General features: G+C 46.0%; 1 protein-coding gene across 1 annotated transcript in view; it reads left to right on the top strand.

Moving 5' to 3' along the window:
• Window positions 1-25887, top strand: part of LOC118382724 (piezo-type mechanosensitive ion channel component 2-like) — a 174297-nt gene that overhangs the window by 142196 nt on the left and 6214 nt on the right. Inside the window, exons 20-41 of the mRNA XM_052504202.1 lie at window positions 74-274; window positions 807-1011; window positions 1250-1351; window positions 2545-2710; window positions 3627-3870; window positions 4414-4510; window positions 4784-4949; window positions 5148-5237; window positions 13759-13868; window positions 14075-14155; window positions 14625-14728; window positions 16089-16218; window positions 17851-17913; window positions 18807-18973; window positions 19310-19497; window positions 21009-21188; window positions 22216-22734; window positions 22922-23180; window positions 23494-23676; window positions 23871-24138; window positions 24276-24408; window positions 24614-24761. Of these exons, the coding sequence (XP_052360162.1) occupies window positions 74-274; window positions 807-1011; window positions 1250-1351; window positions 2545-2710; window positions 3627-3870; window positions 4414-4510; window positions 4784-4949; window positions 5148-5237; window positions 13759-13868; window positions 14075-14155; window positions 14625-14728; window positions 16089-16218; window positions 17851-17913; window positions 18807-18973; window positions 19310-19497; window positions 21009-21188; window positions 22216-22734; window positions 22922-23180; window positions 23494-23676; window positions 23871-24138; window positions 24276-24408; window positions 24614-24761 (3804 nt within the window). The remainder of the gene's footprint in view (window positions 1-73; window positions 275-806; window positions 1012-1249; window positions 1352-2544; window positions 2711-3626; window positions 3871-4413; window positions 4511-4783; window positions 4950-5147; window positions 5238-13758; window positions 13869-14074; window positions 14156-14624; window positions 14729-16088; window positions 16219-17850; window positions 17914-18806; window positions 18974-19309; window positions 19498-21008; window positions 21189-22215; window positions 22735-22921; window positions 23181-23493; window positions 23677-23870; window positions 24139-24275; window positions 24409-24613; window positions 24762-25887) is intronic.

Genomic DNA, 25887 nt, shown 5'->3' with positions numbered 1-25887 from the left:
TTTATGTCATTAACACTTACACTGTCATTTGAACCCTGTCCCCTTTATCTGTCCTATCTCCATCTCCAACCAGAACAACCTGTTGATACTGGCCCTGCTGGCGTTCGAGGTGACCATCTACCGTCACCAGGACCTGTACCGCATGAGTAACAACCTCACCACCCCCGTCACCAGAACCATCTTCCATGATATCACCCGGCAACACCTCGACGACGGCATCCTCAACTGTGCCAAGTACTTCATCAACTACTTCTTCTACAAGTTCGGCCTGGAGGTATGATGTCATAGCAAAGTGTCCATGTTTTTTCCTTGTGCGATAGTTGGAATATTTACAAGAATATCTTTGTTTTGAAATATCTGTTAAGAATGTTAAAGTAATTGTTGAGTTGTCTTATTATGAATACCGGTATACCGTTATGGATCCACATCCATACCGGTAACTATATTTGGATACAGTGCTAAATTAAATGACATTAAATTAGTTCTAAAATTCAACTACTTCACTATCAGTAGTTTTGTCCTAGTTTGGTTGAGTATGAAACCATCAGAAGAGAGACCTTAAAAATCACCTAGAATTAACTTTTATTACTCAGATACTGCCATACTGTCAAAAATTAGAAAAATATTACGATATGATATGTTGACTATATCGCCCAGCCCTAAGTTTCCTACATGACTGAGACATAACTCCTACTTCCGAACTCCATCTTCGTGCTTCCTACCCCGTAACCCTCTGTAGACCCAATATAAAAGTCCCTTGAGACTAAAGCTTCCTAAACATTAACTATTGTCATTGTTATTGTAAGACATGCTTCCTGTTAGCGGTGAACGTGATTGGCCAGAGGATGGACTTCTACGCCATGCTCCATGCCTTCGGTCTGATCGCGGTCATCTACCGCCGGCGGCGAAAGGCCATTGCTGAGATCTGGCCCAAGTACAGCTGCTTCCTGGCCTGCATGCTCACCTTCCAGTACTTTGTCTGCATTGGCTTCCCACCGGCCGCCTGCAAAGGTGGGTGGAGCAACAGAAAGATATCAAACACATCATTTTGTATCGCATTGTATTATATTGTATGAGGGGCCATTTACCTCTATGGCCGGACCTGCTGCGTCCATTTAGTTTCATTTAATGTCTCTTCTCGATAGTTAGAATACATGTGTCAAAGTTAGCACATAATCTTGCACAGGTCATAACAGACTGTATAATAATAGTGTTTAAATGGATCCATTCCCTCTCCTCGTTTTCCCAGACTACCCATGGAGGTTCCCCTCATCCTCCACAGACTCCAACGTCATCAAGTGGCTCTATTTCCCTGACTTCCACACCAAGCCCAACCCCCTGTTCCTGCTCTGTGAGAACAGCCTTTATTTACTGAGCGTTTGCCGTTGGGATTGTAGCTACTGTGACTGTGACTGTGACTGTGACTGTGACTGTGACTGTGACTGGGACTGTGACTGGGATTGACTTGAAATAAGTGTGTTTTTCTTCATCCTCCTGTTTTCTGTTCCTCCTGTCCTCTCCCTCCTCCTCTCCCATGCCCTCTCCCTCCTCCTCTCCCATGCCCTCTCCCTCCTCCTCTCCCATGCCCTCTCCCTCCTCCTCTCCCATGCCCTCTCCCTCCTCCTCTCCCATGCCCTCTCCCTCCTCCTCCTCCTGCCCTCTCCCTCCTCCTCTCCCATGCCCTCTCCCTCCTCCTCCTCCTGTCCTCTCCCTCCTCCTCTCCCATGCCCTCTCCCTCCTCCTCCTGTCCTCTCCCTCCTCCTCTCCCATGCCCTCTCCCTCCTCCTCCTCCTGCCCTCTCCCTCCTCCTCTCCCATGCCCTCTCCCTCCTCCTCCTCCTGTCCTCTCCCTCCTCCTCTCCCATGCCCTCTCCCTCCTCCTCCTGTCCTCTCCTCCTCCTCTCCCATGCCCTCTCCCTCCTCCTCCTCCTGTCCTCTCCCTCCTCCTCTCCCATGCCCTCTCCCTCCTCCTCCTCCTGTCCTCTCCCTCCTCCTCTCCCATGCCCTCTCCCTCCTCCTCCTCCTGTCCTCTCCCTCCTCCTCTCCCATGCCCTCTCCCTCCTCCTCCTCCTGTCCTCTCCCTCCTCCTCTCCCATGCCCTCTCCCTCCTTCTCCTCCTGTCCTCTCCCTCCTCCTCTCCCATGCCCTCTCCCTCCTCCTCCTCCTGTCCTCTCCCTCCTCCTCTCCTATGCCCTCTCCCTCCTCCTCCTCCTGTCCTCTCCCTCCTCCTCTCCCATGCCCTCTCCCTCCTCCTCCTCCTGTCCTCTCCCTCCTCCTCCTGTCCTCTCCCTCCTCCTCTCCCATGCCCTCTCCCTCCTCCTCCTCCTGTCCTCTCCCTCCTCCTCCTCCTGTCCTCTCCCTCCTCCTCTCCCATGCCCTCTCCCTCCTCCTCCTCCTGTCCTCTCCCTCCTCCTCCTGTCCTCTCCCTCCTCCTCTCCCATGCCCTCTCCCTCCTCCTCCTCCTGTCCTCTCCCTCCTCCTCCTCCTGTCCTCTCCCTCCTCCTCTCCCATGCCCTCTCCCTCCTCCTCCTGTCCTCTCCCGCAGATGACTTCATGCTGCTGCTGTGTGCCTCACTGCAGAGGCAGGTGTTTGAGGAGGAGAACGAGGCTGCCGTGCGCCTCTTGGCCGGGGACAACGTGGAGATCTGCAGGGACCTGGACGCCGCCTCCTTCAGTCAGCACAACCCCGTCCCTGACTTCATCCACTGCAGGTAGTCTATGTGAAACACAGTACCAGCCAGGCCCAGGTCTGGTGCACAGGCTGTGCCTGATCAGGTATCGAACCCGTGGCTCGAGAAAGAGTTAGCCTTATGCACTACAGTCCATGTGTTTTTCGTGCCAGCACGAGTCGTTTGGTCTTAGGCAAGTTATTCCATTCACTGTCAAGTTATTCCATCTCTCTAAGTCCCTGTACAAAGTGTCTATTATAAAGTCCTTCAGACACTTTCCTTGGGTTCCCATTGTTGTGACATGTGAAGTGAGTTAAGTGAGCACATTGCCAAACACCTGTGTTTTCCTTCCGCTCTCACCTCTCTTTCCCTCACTCTTTCCTGGTATCAGATAACTCAGGAATGTTAAAACAAGCATTTAACCGTGTCCTGTGAGTGATTCGAACAAGGGGGAAACGTTCTTTAAAACAGCTGGCCCTTTGGAACAGTCAGCATGAGGTCGTATCAGAAATGAGGTCGTATCAGAAATGAGGTCGTACCCCCCCCCTCCCCCCAGTCAAAGTCTCTGACATCACTGCTCCTCCAGTTCACATACATATGCTTGTAAAAACAACAGGAACTGGTGACAAGTAGTGATGACAATGTGTCAACAAAGTTGTAATATTGAAATGCATGAAAATATTGTGTTGTAGGATAAAATACACAATGTATCTCTGCTCATCTCTGTATGGATATATAAAAGCTTGTATTTGTACATCTATTGTTCCAGAATATATTTTTGTTGAATGTTAGCTTTGCTGCTGTATATGGCAACTGCATGCTTTCCCCATAGTCTGGTTCAAAACCCAATTTCAAATTTGATGATTGGAATGACAGATTCCAAACAAATGACTTTTGCTTTGAATGTTGCCATTCCCTCACTTCAATAAGTTTTTATTCATTAATTTCCCTCTTTCAGATCCTACCTGGACATGCTGAAGGTGATCATGTTCAGCTACCTCTTCTGGTTCGTGCTCACCATCATCTTCATCACGGGCACCACGCGCATCTCCATCTTCTGTATGGGCTACCTGGTGGCCTGTTTCTACTTCCTGCTCTTCGGGGGCGACCTGCTGCTCAAGCCAATCAAAAGTATCCTGCACTACTGGGACTTCCTGATTGCCTACAACGTGTTTGTGATCACCATGAAGAACATACTCTCAGTAAGTGTTGGCAACACTAGATACAGTGTTATTGAATACTGGGATTACTGGGAATTTGGAAACTCAGTTTGGGCAGCCATCTTGGCATCAAACGTTGTAGTAAGACAACAAGATTGTAGTTAGAATGCAACATTTTACAAAAGTTGTTCTTCTGGGTTTTTGGAGCCAAAGGGGAAGATAGTTTGCTGAAGTCAGGCTCTGGGCGCAGTATGGTGACATATACCTGCCTAACAATTGAAAAAAAGTGAAATGAAAACAAAACAGTCCTGCTGTCCTGAAACATGGGCCAGGATTCAATCCGATCTCACTTGATCAACAATGAGGCTTTTAAAGGCAATGTTCCCGCGTTTGCGGAGATTGCGTTAACGGTAAACACTGCAGATGAATTGGAGACATATGGGATTAGTTCGGCCGGCTGGCCAGATAGGACAAGTTCAGCCGATCAGACCTCTGCAACAGCATTACAGTAATCTAGATGTCGTGGTGTGTTTGGCTGCCGCTGTGTCCTGTTTTCGCTGACTGGTTTGTCCTCCCGGTCCTCAGATACTAGCCTGTGGGTACATAAAAGTCCTGGTCACCGATCACTGTTGGCTCATTCAGCTCTTCAGCCTGGCCTGCACTATAAAGGGCTATTCTAAACGTAAGTGACCCTATTACCAATGTAAAGCAGCGTGCCTTTGGAAACTCACTTTCTTCGTGTTGTGACAAAAATGTAACTCACTTGAAAGGATTTATGAAACATTATTCAGTTACATTTTCAGAAATGCTTGATGATGACTCCATTAGAAGGGGGTGGGGACTGTACTGTGTCATTTGAGTTGAGAAGTTTTATTTGACTTTCTTCTAAATATAAAGAATCAAAAAATTGAATTAATAAATATTTGATTATTAATATTTTTTGAAATCCTTGCAGCTGAGCAGCACAGCCACAAGCAGTGTGAGTTGCCTAGCGACGAGGCAGGCATCATCTGGGATAGCATCTGTTTTGCCTTCCTGTTGCTACAGCGACGTGTTTTCATGAGCTACTACTTCCTGCACGTGGTCGCCGACATCCGCTCCTCACAGATCCTGGCCTCCAGGTAAATTGTACTGTTTGGTTTAACCGCGTCTACTATCCAGCTCTCTCTCAATGGAGCCTGGGGATAAGGTTGACTTTCATTCACTTTACTTTCACAAGGACCATCACATTTTCTTTTTTATAGAAAATCAAAGTTGACTGTTTATTCAGTCAATGTATTTGTCAATTTATATGAAAAGTATGATGTTTGTTGTGTTAGAGGGGCTGAGCTGTTCCAGGCGACCATAGTGAAAGCTGTCAAAGCCCGGATCGAAGTGGAGAAAAAGTCTATGGACCTGCTGAAGAGACAGTGAGCGCATTTTCTACACAGATATAATAGACACACATTACACATATGACGTACACACAGAAATATAATATGCACTAAAGCCATAGACTGTTCTCTCTGCATCTGTATGGCAAGCGGTACTGGAGCAACAAGTCTGACACCAACAGGCTCCTGAAAAGCTGCTATCCCCAAGCCACAAGACTGCTAAATAGCTAACAAAATGTCTACACAGACTACCTCCATTGACCCTTCTATTTCATTTTTGCGCTGACTCACAGGTCTCCACACACACACACACACACACACACACACACACACACACACACACACACACACACACACACACACACACACACACACACACACACACACACACACACACACACACACACACACACACACTTACTGGCTTTACAAACACACACTCGCATACAAATCATCATATATGCTGCTGCTACTCTGTTTATCGTATATCCTAGTCCCCTTATCCCTTTGTAAATATGGTATTAGCACTGACCCTGGAACTGACCCTGTATATAGCTTACTTACTTTCTCGTGTTCTTCTTATTTCTATTTCTTGTGTGTTTTTATGGTACTTTACTTTATAGTACTATACTGTATATTGATATTGATTATTACTGCATTGGGAAAGTTGGAAAAGAGCTTGCAAAGAAGGCATATGACTGTACTTGTGCACGTAACAATAACAACGTCAAACTATTGAAACTATACAGTGAAGTCCAAAAGTATTTGGACAGTGACAAATGTTTAGTTATTTTGGATCTGTACTCCAGCACTTTGGATTTGATATCGGGTGAACCATTTTGAAATTACTGCCCTTTTTGGGGTGGCAGGGTAGCCTAATGGTTAGAGTGTTGGACTAGTAACCGGAAGGTTGCAAGTTCAAATCCTCAAGCTGACAAGGTACAAATCTGTCATTCTGCCCCTGAACAGGCAGTTAGGCCGTCATTGAAAATAAGAATTTGTTCTTAACTGACTTGCCTAGTTAAATAAAGGTTTTTAAAAAATGGTAGGGAACCAAAATTATTTGGACAAATTCACTTAATGGGTATTAAAGTAGTCCAAAGTTTAGTATTTTGTTCCCATATTCTTAGCACATCAAGCTTGTGAATGGATACATTTATTGTTTGTTTTTGTAGTGTTTCAGATTATTTTGTGCCCAGTAGAAATTAATGGTAAATAATGTATTGTGTCATTTTGGAGTCACTTTTATTGTAAATTAGAATAGATGTTTCTAAACACTTCTACATTAATGTGGATGCTGCTATACATCCCCACACATCCTGACACCAAGCCAAACACTAACCCCTATTACATCCTGACACCAAGCCAAACACTAACCCCTATTACATCCCCACACATCCTAACACCAAGCCAAACACTAACCCCTATTACATCCCCACACACCCTGACACCAAGTCAAACACGAACCCCTATTACATCCCCACACGTCCTGACACCAAGCCAAACACGAACCCCTATTACATTCCCACACATCCTGACACCAAGTCAAACACTAACCCCTATTACATCCCCACACATCCTGACACCAAGCCAATCACTAACCCCTATTACATCCCCACACGTCCTGACACCAAGCCAAACACGAACCCCTATTACATTCCCACACATCCTGACACCAAGTCAAACACTAACCCCTATTACATTCCCACACATCCTGACACCAAGTCAAACACTAACCCCTATTACATCCCCACACATCCTGACACCAAGCCAAACACTAACCCCTATTATATCTCCACATCCTGACACCAAGCCAAACACTAACCCCTATTACATCCCCACACATCCTGACACCAAGCCAATCACTAACCCCTATTACATCCCCACACATCCTGACACCAAGTCAAACACTAACCCCTATTACATCCCCACACGTCCTGACACCAAGCCAAACACTAACCCCTATTACATCCCCACACATCCTGACACCAAGCCAAACACTAACCCCTATTATATCTCCACACATCCTGACACCAAGCCAAACACTAACCCCTATTACATCCCCACACATCCTGACACCAAGCCAAACACTAACCCCTATTACATCCCCACACGTCCTGACACCAAGCCAAACACTAACCCCTATTACATCCCCACACATCCTGACACCAAGCCAAACACTAACCCCTATTACATCCCCACACATCCTGACACCAAGCCAATCACTAACCCCTATTACATCCCCACACATCCTGACACCAAGCCAATCACTAACCCCTATTACATCCTGACACCAAGCCAAACACTAACCCCTATTATATCTCCACACATCCTGACACCAAGCCAAACACTAACCCCTATTACATCCCCACACATCCTGACACCAAGTCAAACACGAACCCCTATTACATCCCCACACATCCTGACATCAAGCCAAACACTAACCCCTATTACATCCCCACACGTCCTGACGCCAAGCCAAACACTAACCCCTATTACATCCCCACACGTCCTGACGCCAAGCCAAACACTAACTCCTATTATATCGCCACACATCCTGACACCAAGCCAAACACTAACCCCTATTACATCCCCACACATCCTGACACCAAGCCAAACACTAACCCCTATTACATCCCCACACGTCCTGACACCAAGCCAAACACTAACCCCTATTACATCCCCACACATCCTGACACCAAGCCAAACACTAACCCCTATTACATCCCCACACATCCTGACACCAAGCCAATCACTAACCCCTATTACATCCCCACACATCCTGACACCAAGCCAATCACTAACCCCTATTACATCCTGACACCAAGCCAAACACTAACCCCTATTATATCTCCACACATCCTGACACCAAGCCAAACACGAACCCCTATTACATCCCCACACATCCTGACACCAAGTCAAACACGAACCCCTATTACATCCCCACACATCCTGACACCAAGCCAAACACTAACCCCTATTACATCCCCACACGTCCTGACACCAAGCCAAACACGAACCCCTATTACATCCCCACACGTCCTGACACCAAGCCAAACACTAACCCCTATTACATCCCCACACGTCCTGACACCAAGCCAAACACTAACCCCTATTACATCCCCACACGTCCTGACACCAAGCCAAACACTAACCCCTATTACATCCCCACACATCCGGACACCAAGTCAAACACTAACCCCTATTACATCCCCACACATCCTGACACCAAGTCAAACACGAACCCCTATTACATCCCCACACACCCTGACACCAAGTCAAACACGAACCCCTATTACATCCCCACACGTCCTGACACCAAGCCAAACACGAACCCCTATTACATTCCCACACATCCTGACACCAAGTCAAACACTAACCCCTATTACATCCCCACACATCCTGACACCAAGCCAAACACTAACCCCTATTACATCCCCACACATCCGGACACCAAGCCAAACACTAACCCCTATTACATCCCCACACATCCTGACACCAAGCCAAACACTAACCCCTATTACATCCCCACACATCCTGACACCAAGCCAAACACTAACCCCTATTACATCCCCACACATCCTGACACCAAGCCAAACACTAACCCCTATTACATCCCCACACATCCTGACACCAAGTCAAACACGAACCCCTATTACATCCCCACACATCCTGACACCAAGCCAAACACTAACCCCTATTACATCCCCACACATCCTGACACCAAGCCAAACACTAACCCCTATTACATCCCCACACACCCTGACACCAAGTCAAACACTAACCCCTATTACATCCCCACACATCCTAACACCAAGCCAAACACTAACCCCTATTACATCCCCACACATCCTGACACCAAGTCAAACACGAACCCCTATTACATCCCCACACATCCTGACATCAAGCCAAACACTAACCCCTATTACATCCTGACACCAAGCCAAACACTAACCCCTATTACATCCTGACACCAAGCCAAACACTAACCCCTATTACACCCTGACACCAAGCCAAACACTAACCCCTATTACATCCCCACACACCCTGACACCAAGTCAAACACTAACCCCTATTACATCCCCACACTTCCTGACACCAAGCCAAACACTAACTCCTATTACATCCCCACACTTCCTGACACCAAGCCAAACACTAACCCCTATTACATCCCCACACTTCCTGACACCAAGCCAAACACTAACCCCTATTACATCCTGACACCAAGCCAAACACTAACCCCTATTACATCCTGACACCAAGCCAAACACTAACCCCTATTACACCCTGACACCAAGCCAAACACTAACCCCTATTACATCCTGACACCAAGCCAAACACTAACCCCTATTATATCTCCACACATCCTGACACCAAGCCAAACACTAACCCCTATTACATCCCCACACATCCTGACACCAAGCCAAACACTAACCCCTATTACATCCCCACACATCCTAACACCAAGCCAAACACTAACCCCTATTACATCCCCACACACCCTGACACCAAGTCAAACACGAACCCCTATTACATCCCCACACGTCCTGACACCAAGCCAAACACGAACCCCTATTACATCCCCACACATCCTGACACCAAGTCAAACACGAACCCCTATTACATCCCCACACATCCTGACATCAAGCCAAACACGAACCCCTATTACATCCCCACACATCCTGACACCAAGCCAAACACGAACCCCTATTACATCCCCACACATCCTGACACCAAGTCAAACACGAACCCCTATTACATCCCCACACGTCCTGACGCCAAGCCAAACACTAACCCCTATTATATCACCACACATCCTGACACCAAGCCAAACACTAACCCCTATTACATCCCCACACGTCCTGACGCCAAGCCAAACACTAACCCCTATTACATCCCCACACGTCCTGACGCCAAGCCAAACACTAACTCCTATTATATCGCCACACATCCTGACACCAAGCCAAACACTAACCCCTATTACATCCCCACACTTCCTGACACCAAGCCAAACACTAACCCCTATTACATCCTGACACCAAGCCAAACACTAACCCCTATTACATCCTGACACCAAGCCAAACACTAACCCCTATTACACCCTGACACCAAGCCAAACACTAACCCCTATTACATCCTAACACCAAGCCAAACACTAACCCCTATTACACCCTGACACCAAGCCAAACACTAACCCCTATTACATCCTGACACCAAGCCAAACACTAACCCCTATTACATCCTGACACCAAGCCAAACACTAACCCCTATTACACCCTGACACCAAGCCAAACACTAACCCCTATTACATCCTGACACCAAGCCAAACACTAACCCCTATTACATCCTGACACCAAGCCAAACACTAACCCCTATTACATCCTGACACCAAGCCAAACACTAACCCCTATTACATCCCCACACATCCTGACACCAAGCCAAACACTAACCCCTATTACATCCCCACACATCCTGACACCAAGCCAAACACTAACCCCTATTACATCCCCACACATCCTGACACCAAGCCAAACACTAACCCCTATTACATCCCCACACATCCTGACACCAAGCCAAACACTAACCCCTATTACATCCCCACACATCCTGACACCAAGCCAAACACTAACCCCTATTACATCCCCACACACCCTGACACCAAGTCAAACACTAACCCCTATTACATCCCCACACTTCCTGACACCAAGCCAAACACTAACTCCTATTACATCCCCACACTTCCTGACACCAAGCCAAACACTAACCCCTATTACATCCCCACACTTCCTGACACCAAGCCAAACACTAACCCCTATTACATCCTGACACCAAGCCAAACACTAACCCCTATTACATCCTGACACCAAGCCAAACACTAACCCCTATTACACCCTGACACCAAGCCAAACACTAACCCCTATTACATCCTGACACCAAGCCAAACACTAACCCCTATTATATCTCCACACATCCTGACACCAAGCCAAACACTAACCCCTATTACATCCCCACACATCCTGACACCAAGCCAAACACTAACCCCTATTACATCCCCACACATCCTAACACCAAGCCAAACACTAACCCCTATTACATCCCCACACACCCTGACACCAAGTCAAACACGAACCCCTATTACATCCCCACACGTCCTGACACCAAGCCAAACACGAACCCCTATTACATCCCCACACATCCTGACACCAAGTCAAACACGAACCCCTATTACATCCCCACACATCCTGACATCAAGCCAAACACGAACCCCTATTACATCCCCACACATCCTGACACCAAGCCAAACACGAACCCCTATTACATCCCCACACATCCTGACACCAAGTCAAACACGAACCCCTATTACATCCCCACACGTCCTGACGCCAAGCCAAACACTAACCCCTATTATATCACCACACATCCTGACACCAAGCCAAACACTAACCCCTATTACATCCCCACACATCCTGACACCAAGTCAAACACGAACCCCTATTACATCCCCACACGTCCTGACGCCAAGCCAAACACTAACTCCTATTATATCGCCACACATCCTGACACCAAGCCAAACACTAACCCCTATTACATCCCCACACTTCCTGACACCAAGCCAAACACTAACCCCTATTACATCCTGACACCAAGCCAAACACTAACCCCTATTACATCCTGACACCAAGCCAAACACTAACCCCTATTACACCCTGACACCAAGCCAAACACTAACCCCTATTACATCCTGACACCAAGCCAAACACTAACCCCTATTACACCCTGACACCAAGCCAAACACTAACCCCTATTACATCCTGACACCAAGCCAAACACTAACCCCTATTACATCCTGACACCAAGCCAAACACTAACCCCTATTACACCCTGACACCAAGCCAAACACTAACCCCTATTACATCCTGACACCAAGCCAAACACTAACCCCTATTACACCCTGACACCAAGCCAAACACTAACCCCTATTACACCCTGACACCAAGCCAAACACTAACCCCTATTACATCCTGACACCAAGCCAAACACTAACCCCTATTATATCTCCACACATCCTGACACCAAGCCAAACACTAACCCCTATTACATCCCCACACATCCTGACACCAAGCCAAACACTAACCCCTATTACATCCCCACACATCCTAACACCAAGCCAAACACTAACCCCTATTACATCCCCACACACCCTGACACCAAGTCAAACACGAACCCCTATTACATCCCCACACGTCCTGACACCAAGCCAAACACGAACCCCTATTACATCCCCACACATCCTGACACCAAGTCAAACACGAACCCCTATTACATCCCCACACATCCTGACATCAAGCCAAACACGAACCCCTATTACATCCCCACACATCCTGACACCAAGCCAAACACGAACCCCTATTACATCCCCACACATCCTGACACCAAGTCAAACACGAACCCTATTACATCCCCACACGTCCTGACGCCAAGCCAAACACTAACCCCTATTATATCACCACACATCCTGACACCAAGCCAAACACTAACCCCTATTACATCCCCACACATCCTGACACCAAGTCAAACACGAACCCCTATTACATCCCCACACGTCCTGACGCCAAAAACACTAACCCCTATTATATCACCACACATCCTGACACCAAGCCAAACACTAACCCCTATTACATCCCCACACTTCCTGACACCAAGCCAAACACTAACCCCTATTACATCCTGACACCAAGCCAAACACTAACCCCTATTACATCCTGACACCAAGCCAAACACTAACCCCTATTACACCCTGACACCAAGCCAAACACTAACCCCTATTACATCCTGACACCAAGCCAAACACTAACCCCTATTACACCCTGACACCAAGCCAAACACTAACCCCTATTACATCCTGACACCAAGCCAAACACTAACCCCTATTACATCCTGACACCAAGCCAAACACTAACCCCTATTACACCCTGACACCAAGCCAAACACTAACCCCTATTACATCCTGACACCAAGCCAAACACTAACCCCTATTACATCCTGACACCAAGCCAAACACTAACCCCTATTACATCCTGACACCAAGCCAAACACTAACCCCTATTACATCCCCACACATCCTGACACCAAGCCAAACACTAACCCCTATTACATCCCCACACATCCTGACACCAAGCCAAACACTAACCCCTATTACATCCCCACACATCCTGACACCAAGCCAAACACTAACCCCTATTACATCCCCACACATCCTGACACCAAGCCAAACACTAACCCCTATTACATCCCCACACATCCTGACACCAAGCCAAACACTAACCCCTATTACATCCCCACACATCCTGACACCAAGCCAAACACTAACCCCTATTACATCCCCACACATCCTGACATCAAGCCAAACACTAACCCCTATTACATCCCCACACATCCTGACACCAAGCCAATCACTAACCCATATTACATCCCCCCTCGGGCCTTATTGATTAAATATACAGTGGTCAGAGACTATTGGTCATTTGTGAACATTTCTATCTCTGTGTCCAATCAGAATGGACCGCATCAAGAGTCGACAGCAGAAGTTCAAGAGAGGCAAGGAGAGGATGTTGAGCTTGGTGCAGGAAAGCGGAGACGCCAAGGATGAGGAGGGGGATAATGAAGGTGGGACAGCAAGTGGGCTTTGAGTAACGAGTGCACTGACAGCCATGTTTGGATGATCTTCTATGTAGGCCTATACAGTTTTGCATTGATTGAATGATAAGTCTGTTTGAAGACACTCATCACAGTCCCACAACAATTACATATACAGACACATTCCATTCACATCAGCAAGTACTTTGAAAGCAAGAAAACATTTTTTTTTTCAGATAAAGAAAATACTGACAAAGAGAAGAGCAGGGGGAAGACAAAGAAGCAGTGGTGGAGGCCGTGGGTGGACCATGCATCCAGTGAGTGAACTTTGACCTTTCTATTTCAATATTCCAATATTCCAATTCAATAAGATACTGTGACTGTAGTTACATGTAAATACATGAGGCACACTCTTAGAAAAAGGTTTCCAAAAGGGTTCTCCGGCTGTCCCCATAGGATAAAACTTTTTTGTTCCAGATTGAACCATTTTTGGTTCCACGTAGAACCCTTTGTGGAAATGGTCTTACATGGAACCCAAAAAGGTTCTACCTGGAACCAAACATGTTTTTTCCAAGGGTTCTCTTATGGAAAAAGCCTAAGAATGATTTTAGGTTGTAGAAAGCTCCTTTTTTTCTAAGAGTGCATGAATTCGTTATTGACACACAAGATTAATACCATATCTGATTTCTGTTTATCTTTACATTCATATATGTGTGTACAATGTAATACACGGGTGGACTAGTGTAAGTAGGTAACCTTTAACCTTGTCTTTCACTCCCTTCTCAGTGGTGAGAAGTGGTAACTATTACCTGTTTGAGACTGACAGTGAAGAAGAGGAGGAAGAGGAGGATAAAAAGGAGGAAGAGCCACCCAAGAAGTCTGCATTTCAGGTACTCAAACATAGGAAATTACACCTTTACCATTGTCCTACATTGAGAATATAGAATTTTGTCCAGCGAAACCAGTTGGACTGTTTTTGATTTGATCTGTATCGGTTATGTAAAAGGGACTGCTTGCTTCTATTTCTGTTTGGACCGATTTGTAATGTGTAATTGTTCTTACAACAGACAAGTAACAAGTCGTTCTTTTGCTAATTCCCTGATTTTGTTTGTTCTTTCGGCACTTAACAGCTTTCTTTCTTTTTAAGTACTAACTGCTAACATCCTTTGTCGTGATTTCTGTTTATTTGACCTTTATTTGCGACAAATGTTATGTTCTCTAACTCTCACCCCTGCTTTGTCCTCCCTTTGTAGAGAGCAATCCGAAAGTTTGCCTCTGCCTCGTTGGCTTTACCAAAGTGTATCATTAAGCTGCCCAAAACTGCTCTGCAGTATATAATGAGGGCAGCCAAGGTACTCTCACTACTAGGTCTCCATCTTGTATTTCCCTTTTGTATGCTGTGTGTATACTCTTTCCCCCTTGAGCACTCCAGTCCAAGCCACTTTCTCACGACGTTACACACATTTTCCACTCTCACTCCAAAACATCACCACGATGTCAATAAAGTTCTGTTCGAAGACCAGAGCCCCGCTCCATTTCACAAGATGCTGCTGAGTCATGACAAAATGGCCACCGCTGATGATGCATGGAAATGCAGTGAACTGTTGCTTTGGGAGAGAGATATGCATGTGTGGTGGTGGCTTTTCTTCCAGGGTAATTCTCTGTAGGGATTGGTCTGTGTCTCAAGCAGGTTTGGGGTCAATTTCAGGAAGTAAACTGAAATGTACTGAACTAAAATGGAACTGACCCCAACCCTGGTCTCAAACCAGTAATTGTTTGTGGTGTTCATCTTGAGGGGTGCTTTATTCCATTGTAAATCCATTTATTGTCCTGTTGACATAAACACATGCCCTTACATTCCATTTCATTGGATCAAAACACCCCCTAAAACTGTATCGTGTACTTTGTCAAAGGGTTTTGCTTTTACCTGTGAGTTACTGGTTGGTTGACTAAATTATTTTCTCTTTGGCTGCCTAATCCTGACATTTCCTACACTCATCTCAACTATTTTGTTTTGAGTGTGTGAACTTAATTTGAGTCCCATTGCTTTTGATTAAACACTTGCTCACCAATGGCAAGTTTGTCAACATGAACCAGACACGCTAAGATCAAATCTCTTAACGGTTGTTCAGTATGTAGCAGGGTGGGTGTCACAATTAAGCAGCCAAACATCCTTTCAACAGAATCTCTGGACACATTGTGTTTGATCACCAGTCCATAAGTGCGGCTGTTAACGTTTTCTCCCCACAGTTTGTGTACCATGCCTGGATCACTGACTCCAAGACGGCTATGAAGGAGCGCAGCAAGGAGAAACGCCGCTTCTGGAAGAAATACACTGAAGGGAGCAGCAGCAAGCCAAGGAAAGAGGACCCGAGGGAAGGTATGGAGGAGGACCCAAGTTCTCATTCAAAGCAGATGACTTAGGCTTTCAGTCTCCTCCGTTTCCAACCTTAGCCTGGTTTAACCAGACTGAACATTGTGCAAATGTCAAACATTGGTGAGTGCAGCATTCAGTTTGGTTTAACCAGGCAAATCCAACCCAGTGTAGGAGATGTAATATGCTAGCAGTGTCTAGTCCTGCTCCCTCTCTCCAGTGCTCGACGTCGCCAGTTTACTCATTATTACTCACACCTGCCACCATCGTTACCCGCACCTGCGTAGCAGTTCCTCTGGGAATCAAGCCCCTGCCTCCCAATGTTTCCCATCGTCTCGCGCCATCTGTCTGTCCATCACTTGTTGTTTTACAGTAAACTCTCTAACACAAGGTGCTATCTAGAATCTTAAAGGGTTCTTCAGCTGTCCCCATAGTAGAATGATTTGAAGAACCCTTTTTGGTTCCAGGTAGAACTCTTTTGCGTTCCATGTAGATGTTCTGCTGTACTTGGAACCCAAAAGCGTTCTATCTGCGACCAAAAAGGGTTCTCATATGGGGGCAGCCGAAAAACTATTCTGGAACCTTTTTTTCTTAATGTGTACGTTTCACCCCCTGAGGATTTCTCTCAGCCTCCGTGACAGGATGTTATAGGCTCTAGACTACTCATGAATGGGCATTTTGTGCCCCTTTTTTGCGTTGTTCAAGAGCACCTACTTAACGATTTACTGAAGCCTTAACGGGAGCCATGCTGTGTCCAGTCCACAGTTCCGCCAAATCTTCCCCCTTCTAACCTCCCTCCCTCCTTCCCACAGCCCAGCTCCAACTCCAACTCCAGTCAAGGCCAAGGCATTCCTGGGTCTGAAATATAGGATGCCATGTTGAATTAGATATGGTCAATTCATCCCATGTGACGGCTGGACTGACTGTGAATGTGGCTGGAATACAGTACGGTCTCTCAGTTTAGCCAAATTGTTTTACATGAGGTCTGGGAGGGGACAACAATGTATTGGATAGGCTATTTATATAGAGAACAACTTGTTCTGCAACAAAAAAGTACCCTTTCAATGGGTTGTCAATGGAGCGTCCTTTGTTTGGAAAGGTACTTTTGGGTTGCAGCTTTGTGACTTTACAGCAAGGGATATGTTTATTTTAAAAAGGTTATGAATTTGTTGAAACTGTAACGGCGTTCTTCGTTTGTCGAAAGAGAGTCGGACCGAAATGTAGCGTGGTGGTTACTCATGTCTTTAATGTAGAAGAGCGATACATGAAATAACTTAATAAATATACAAAACAACAAAACGAAACGTGAAAACCTATACAGCCTGTCTGGTGAACACTAACACAGAGACAGGAACAATCACCCACGAAATACACAGTGAAACCCCGGCTACCTAAATACGGTTCCCAATCAGAGACAACAAGAATTACCTGACTCTGATTGAGAACCGCCTCAGGCAGCCAAGCCTATACTAGACACACCCCTAATCAACCACAATCCCAATGCCTACAAAAACCCCAATACGACAACACAATAAACCCATGTCACACCCTGGCCTGAACAAATATATAACGAAAACACAAAATACAATGACCAAGGCGTGACAGAAACATTCTATTTTCAATCTCTTTTCTATCCAGCTGTTCATGTTACTGTTGAAGTGGAGGATCAAAAGGAGATGGAGGAGAAGAAAGATGGACCAGGTAGGTGCCATTCAAACCAGGGTTGGGATAAATTGTATTTCATTTCAGTCACTTTCAGGATGTGGAATTGAAAATTCAAAAGGCACTCGCACATCTGAGCTAACTTTTGTGCAGGTGCATGGAAACAGTTGGATAAGATGAGGAAGAAGGAACCCACACACTGCTCTAGATAGTATCACTGATCTTTAAAAAGCTTTACGTATCGTCCTTACGACCTTCGTCAGAGCTTTTGTGAGTTTCTTTTTAAATTAGCACCCTTATGTAGACCTCGCCCCACCCACACCCGTTCCACGCATCTAAAGGGGTTGGAGGTGAAGGGGAAAAAAATAAGTGCTACCAAATACCAAACAATATGCATTTCATAAATATTCAAATAAAGTGTGTACATAAGACACATTAAACACGTCTGTAAAACCACAATCAGGACACCAACTTGCCAAGCAAGTTTTCATAAATCATTGGGTAAAGTGTAAGAAAAACGTCAGACTAATCTGACATAAGGGCATAATTCATGATCAAATTTACAACATAACATACATAGATAGGCATTTCATCATTAAGACCTTTAGGAAATAATGTCTGGAGGGTGAAAATCCCAAAACATTCTCTTTTACTCAGAGTATTATTCATATCACCTCCCATGTCTTATATCTTAACTTTCTCTATGCTACAAAATCTAAAGGTAGAAATGGATGTGGAATTGGAAATGGAATTTCAGTTTACTTCCTGGGTTAGGTTCCTTGACCCCAACCCTGTTTGAAAAGTTAACCCAACCCATGACACATGGCCCTCTGCATCAATGAAGTTACAGTTGTACTGTAAGTCACAACGAATAAAGACTGATGTGGACTTGGCTATTAAAAGACGTGTGTTGTCTTCCTCCCCATCCACAGACAACATCCTGAAGCGAGTCTTCAACATCGTCAAATTCTCCTGGGTGTTGTTCCTGGCCATGTTGGACAGTTTCACAGCCTGGATCAATTCAATGTGTCAGGAACACCTGGACATCTCCACCGTGCTGCGCATTGAGCGCTGCATGCTCACTCACGAGGTCAAAAAGGTAAGGTATATATGTATTTTGTGGTGCTTATTGTACTATATATTACTTGATACCTCAGGTGGACAGTTCAATGAGAATCCAGCTGAAGATTGTCTGTGAATAAATGTCTCTTCCTAGTAACAAAACCATTTGGTCCCACTTAACATTGCATAATGATTTACCATTTCATACTGTTTAGAACCATGGTATTTATAGTACCTATTTCTAGTAATAGCATAGTAATAACATTGGAATTGCCTATTTCCAATGTTATTACATTGTTATTACAGGCTACGCAATATGAAGTTGGTGTAGGGCAAACAATTCTAACAGCCATTCTTGGTTGTAATGTTCCAGGGGAACAAGCCTTCGCGGGAGAGCATCCACGTGTACTACCGCAAGCAGATGTGCAAGGCTGCGTCCATTGAGTCTGGCCTGGAGAGAACCGAGGAGGATACGTGCCAGGACTGCATCCCCCACAAGGCCGAGCGGCAGAGCTGTGCCTATCTGGAGAGCCAAGACCCTATGGTGTCTCATGACACCAGGTAAGGGAATTGAGGAAAATACACTTTTTATTAGTTATATTACTACTTAATTATGTAATTATTGTTACTTTTTGTTACATTTTTTACTTTTGTTTATTTAGTAAATATTTTCTTAACTCTATTTCTTGAACTGCATTGTTAGTTAAGGGCTTGTAAGTTAGCATTTCACTGTAATGTTGTATTTGGCGCATGTGACAAATAACATTTGATTTGATTATGCATACTCATTGATTTGATTATTCGCACTCATAAGAAATGATGAGATTGATTCACCTCTTGTCATCATTAAAGTACATCAAGCAGAGGCAATCCTTTTCAATTTGATAGCTGGTGATGGCTGAGGAATCAGCAGACAAGGTTGTTCAGCTGCTTCTTGATACTCCCAAGGATATTATAGTAAACACACACTGCTTACTGTCATTCAGTTATAATACTCAAAACATCAAAGGAGACTATATAATACAATCCAAACAGACTCTAGAATCAGGTGCAAGATATTGCCTGTTTTTGAGAGATGTCATGCTGTGCAGATGACAGTAGGTCAGATTGGAATGTTGAGGCCTCCCGAGTGGCGCAGAGAGCTGTACCACTAGAGATTCTGGGTTCGAGTTTAGGCTCTGTCGCAGCCGGCCGTGCCCGGGAGACCCATGGGGCTGCGCACAATTGGCCCAGCGTCGTCCGGGGTTAGGGGAGGGTTTGGCCGACAGGGATGTCCTTGTCTCATCGCGCACTAGCGACTTCTATGGCGGGCCGGGCTCAGTGCACGCTGATACGGTCGCCAGGTGCACGGTGTTTACTCCGACACATTGGTGCGGCTGGCTTCCAGGTTAAGTGGGCATTGTCAAGAAGCAGTGCGGCTTGGCTGGATTGATATCCAGAGGATGCTATCGGCAATCGGGATTCGCCTCTCCCGAGTCCGTACGGGAGATGCAGCAATGAGACAAGACTGTAACTACCAATTGGAAACCATGAAATTTGGGAGAAAAAAGATTGGAATGTTGCGGGTGGAACAGATAATTGAACTATTTATTTGCATTCCATCCGTGTGTAATAACCAAAGCCTTGCTCAAGTTATCCCATCTCAGCATGGACACCATTACGTGATAAACACTTACATTACATTACCATTTGACAGAACAATTATTCAATATTCAGTGGTTATGTTTTGGTGTTGTGTTGATATCACGCTGCTTGTTGGTACACACATTGTCTGTTTTAGTCATAGTTTGATATTTATTTGAGACTGAAGAGTGCCAGGCTCCCGGTATGTGATGGAGTGTTTATGAAGGGTTTAAAACCAGCCTGGCAGCTTGAAACGGCACAGCTCTGTTCTGGGTGCACTAGTGCCCACGGGGAATTCTGTTCTCTGTCTAGACTCTGGCCTGACGCACACACTCACGCACACATATACCCAGAGGTGCAGGCGCACACACACTGTATGAGTTTATGCATGGTCCATAGTCTGTTTAGACCATTCCACAAACTCCATCTGTCTGTGTGTGTTTCTCCAGTGCGTACACAGAGAACACCCTGCTCTGCTCCTGTCGTTCCACACTGGACCACATTGATATGGGTCCTGACAGCATCCAGATGCCCAGGACCAGCGAGCGTGCCCATCCTAAACTCTGCAAGATGGAAGGCCTAGACCTAGAGTCCACCTCCTCAACCGACGGCAGAGACAGCCAGTCCAGGTAAGAAACTACAAACACACAACTTCTACTTCTCTCCTCTCATCCCTCACTCTCTACACTTCTCTCCCTTCATCCTTCACTCTACACTTCTGCCCCATCAACCGTCAGTCTTCTCTTCCCTCACCCCACATCTCTTCTTGTCTCTTTCCTGATCCCTCACTCGCTTCTCTTTCCCCCCTTCACTGACTGTAGACAATGAGGCATCTTTGTCACTTTGTCTGTCGGCCAAACCCTCCGCCTATTTACCATTTGTGTCACTAACCGTGATGTATTACCTTGATCCAAAAAGCTAGTGGTACTAGTGTGTCTCATATGGGTAAACCACTGTAAACCTCATCTCTCTTTGAAGAGCATTTCTCAGGACCACTCTCTTCCTCCCTCTGAATCCAAGGCTTAGATTGTTGGCAAGTCATCTTCTTGTCATCAAATCCACTTCCTGGCTACAGGACTATAGTGCTAAAGCGCTGTTCAAACATGTCATCTGCGACTGTAGTGTAAACTGTAGAGAGCTTTATTGTCTGTTAGTCAGTGCAGGTGTCAGATTATATTGAGAATAAGGAGAGAAAAAGGGGGAGTAGACATGAGGTGGGTGATTGTGTAGTGCTGTGGGCGGTTACCATGGTGACTCCCTGATTCAGTGCTGACGGACAGCCTTTGTATCCAGTGTGTAAGTCTGTCACAACCTCTCTCTCTCTCTTTCTCTCTCTCCTCTCACCGCTGAACAAACACTATTTCTGTGTCATTTCATTATCTTGAGTAAATTAGGTTATACAATGAATAGTTCCTGTTGTGGATGCTGATTGGCTGATACCTTGTTCCATATTTATTTAATGATAAATCATGGCAAATACATGTATTACTGTTCTATCTGAATTATCACTACACATCCATACAAATATCTCCACTGTACTTCCTCTCTATGGCCATCCAGGCAATTCATAAATCTCAGGTTAAACACTGCCCACTTGTGGACAGATGAGTTCCAGAACATAACCGCTCCATTATCTTGCCTCTCTCTCCCCACTAGTGAGCACACCCAGTGCACAGCCACCTGCTCCTGCCAGGGGACCACCAACCCCATCAAAGAGACAGGAGAGGAGCCAGGCCAGGACCTCCAGGACCCCCACTCCTCCTACACCGAGATCCCATCCACCTCCACCTCCATGGGGCTGTACCTGGACCATGAGGGGAGTCTTCTCTCCAGGTCTAAGGGAATGGACTGGGACAGCCGGGACAGGGTTCTAGAGACCGAACCTGCAGGGTGGGGGAGGGGACCGTGCTACGCCCACCACAGTGAGCTCCAGCTCTACCAGGCAGACCTCTCCGGTAACACCCCCACAGACACAGACATCCCCCCCTCATACAGCAGAGCCACAGGCCTGGACAGGGAGGAGGCCGAGCAGGTCTCATCCAGTAGGACCCATCATGAGAACAGGCTAGTTGTGGTGACGCCTGACGAGAAGTCAGATTTTCTGTCGGGCGTCACGAGCACCACGTTTCCCTCGCTCACCCACGAGCTGACCGCCAGCGATCTGCTACGCAATAGGTATTGTATTTAGTCACAGCTAGTCTTGTGTTGCCAATTGCATTACCAAATATTGTTAATTGCTCGGCTATCAGAAAGCCAGAAATCGAGGTTCAGATTAGTTTGTTTATTTGACAATTCCAAAGGATTTAGGTTTTTAGAGTCCACCTTGATAGACCCTCGCTCCCTTTTTCTCTCTCTCCATCAGGATGTTCTACGACGAGGAGCTGGAAGACTCTGAGCGTTTCTACGGCAACCAGCCGGCGCTACTCCAGCTGCTCTATGCTCTCTACAACATGCTGGTGGCCCACTCAGAGATGGTGTGTTTCCTGGTCATCATCCTCAACCACATGATCTCAGCGTCCGTGGCCACGCTCGTTCTGCCCATCCTCATCTTCCTCTGGGCCATGCTGTCTGTCCCAAGGCCCAGCAAACGCTTCTGGATGACCGCCATCGTCTACACCGAGGTATTAACACAGAAGCACTTAGTCAGGTTCTTATCAATGTAAATCTGCCCTTACTCCTTGTCCCATGCAGTGTTAAAGGGATAGGTCACTCAAATTAATTAGGGTGAACAATACCTTTAATAATATAAATTGCACATTTTCATAAATATATTTGTTAATTCCAGCTATGAAAATGCAATTATTGTTCAGGCTCTTTTATGATATAAACTCAATTCTACCACACTGTACTCAATTAATAGTGTTTATAGAGACATGTTATGAGTCATGCATCTATATATTTTTAAGGGTTTCCCCGATCTCACTATACCACCAGGTCACCATCGTGATCAAGTACTTCTTCCAGTTTGGTTTCTTCCCCTTCAACCAAAACATTGAGCTGGACATGTCCAAACCCTTCCACCCTCCCAACATCATCGGTGTGGAGAAGAGGGAGGGATACGTGCACTATGACCTGGTTCAGCTGCTAGCTCTGTTCTTCCACAGATCTATTCTCAAGGTGCCCACTAAGTCTTTAGCTACATGGTTATTCCTTTCAGGGAGTTCACTTTTTTCAAAAATAAATACAACTTTTAAGAAGTGGACTACCCCTTTAACTACATTGTTAATTGTTACTTATTACCTGTATTGATACACGGTTATATTTAGCACACTAGTGTAATAACCATTCTATTCCTTGCTCTTAACCTCCAGTGTCATGGGCTGTGGGACAAGGATGACCCCAGGGGAGGAGGGGAAGAAACCCCTAAGCAGCACCACCCTGACAGGGAGAAGAGGTCCAGCTCCAGGCGTGTGGAGAAGCAGGCCTCGGGGGGCAGTAGCTCCCTGCTGGAATCGGTACGCGCCCGCTTCCCCCGCCGCTTCTACTCCCTGTCCACCTCCACCCAGCTGCGCCGCAAGAGCTCCAGCGCCGCTTCCCACCTCTCCCAGCGCACCCTGCGCTCCGGCCACTCCAGAGGAGGTGAGGTCACACTGGCTCCTAAGTGCTGAAGAATAACTCTCTTATTGGGCTCGTTTGGAGGAAGTGTCTAGACTTTTAATTATGTCATTTGTGAGGCCCATGTCTTCCAAACCTCACCAAACCTAGTCACTCCACAGACAGCGTGAGCTCAAGGCAGAGCCTACGGAGAGGGGACAGTGTGAGGAGTGTCCAGCAGAGGAGCAAGAAGGAGAAGATCCTGGACAAACTCAGAGAGCAGCTCATCAAAGCCAAGAGCTTCATTGTCAAGAAGTAGGTGGTCTGGATGTCATGTTTGAATATCCACTTGAAGGTGCCATATTACACTTTCATTCGGCTACTATCTGACGATATTCAGTCACTTTTCAGGATATTAAATTGGTAATAAAAACAACATTGTCTGTTCATAAAATATTTAGTTTACCTTGTTTAGGTGACCAGATAATTGTTTGTAAATCTTTGTTGATTCTCCGTTAAGAACTCTGGAGATCTACATCCCCATCCGTCAGTTCTTCTACAATCTGATCCACCCAGAGTACAGTGCTGTGACAGACGTGTATGTGCTCATGTTCCTGGCCGACACTGTTGACTTTATCATCATCGTCTTCGGCTTCTGGGCTTTTGGGGTAAGTTTGATATATACCGGGCCTTCGGAAAGTATTCAGACTCCTTGACCTTTTCAACATTTTGTTACGTTACAGCCTTATTCTAAAATGGATTAAATACATTAAAAAATCATCAGCAATCTATACACAATGCCACATAATGACGAAGCGAAAACAGATTTTTTGATTTAAAAAAAAAAGTGTAATAAATTAAAAACAAATACCATATTTACATAAGTATTTAGACCCTTTGCTAGGAGACTCGAAATTGACCTCAAGTGCATCCTGTTTCCATTGATCGTCCTGGAGATGTTTCTACAACTTGTTTGCAGTCCACCTGTGGTAAATTCAATTGATTGGACATGATTTGGAAAGGCACCTGTCTATATAAGGTAGTTGACAGTGCATGTCAGAGCAAAAAAAGAAGCTATGAGGTGCAAGGAATTGTCCGCATAGTGTCGAAGACAGGATTTTGTCGAGGCACAGCTCTGGGGAATGGTACCAAAACATTTCTGCAGCATTGAAGGTCACCAAGAACACGGTGGCCTCCATCACTCTTAAATGGAAGAAGTTTGGAACTATCAAGACTCTTCCTAGAGCTGGCCGCCTGGCCAAACTAAGCAATCGGGGGAGAAGGGACTTGGAGATGGTGACCAAGAACCTGATGGTCACTCTTTTTTTTTTACCCTTTTTTTCTCCCCAATTGGTAGTAGTTATAGTCTTGTCTCGTCGCTGCCACTCCCATACGGACTCAGGAGAGGCGACGGTTGAGAGCCATGCATCCTCCGAAACACGGACGACGCTGGGCCAATTGTGCGTTGCGCCATGGACCTCCCTGGGCTCAAACCCAGAATCTCTGGTGGCACAGCAAGACCACTGCGCCATCCGGGGGGCCACCTGATGGTCACTCTTACAGAGCTCCAGAGTTCCTCTGTGGAGATGGGAGAACCTTCCAGACGGACAACCATCTCTGCAGCACTCCACCAATCAGACCTTTATGGTAGAGTGGCCAGAAAGAAGCCACTCCTCAATAAAAGGCACATGACAGCCCACTTGGAGTTTTCCAAAAGGTACCTAAAGACTCTCCTACCATGAGAAACAAGATTCTCTGGTCTGATGAAACCAAGATTGAGCTCTTTGGCCATCT

This window comes from Oncorhynchus keta, chromosome 4 (genome assembly GCF_023373465.1).
Source record: "Oncorhynchus keta strain PuntledgeMale-10-30-2019 chromosome 4, Oket_V2, whole genome shotgun sequence".
In the NCBI taxonomy this organism is placed as follows: domain Eukaryota; kingdom Metazoa; phylum Chordata; class Actinopteri; order Salmoniformes; family Salmonidae; genus Oncorhynchus; species Oncorhynchus keta.
Note: the sequence above shows the minus strand (reverse complement) of the source record. Positions and strands in the feature narration are given on the sequence as shown.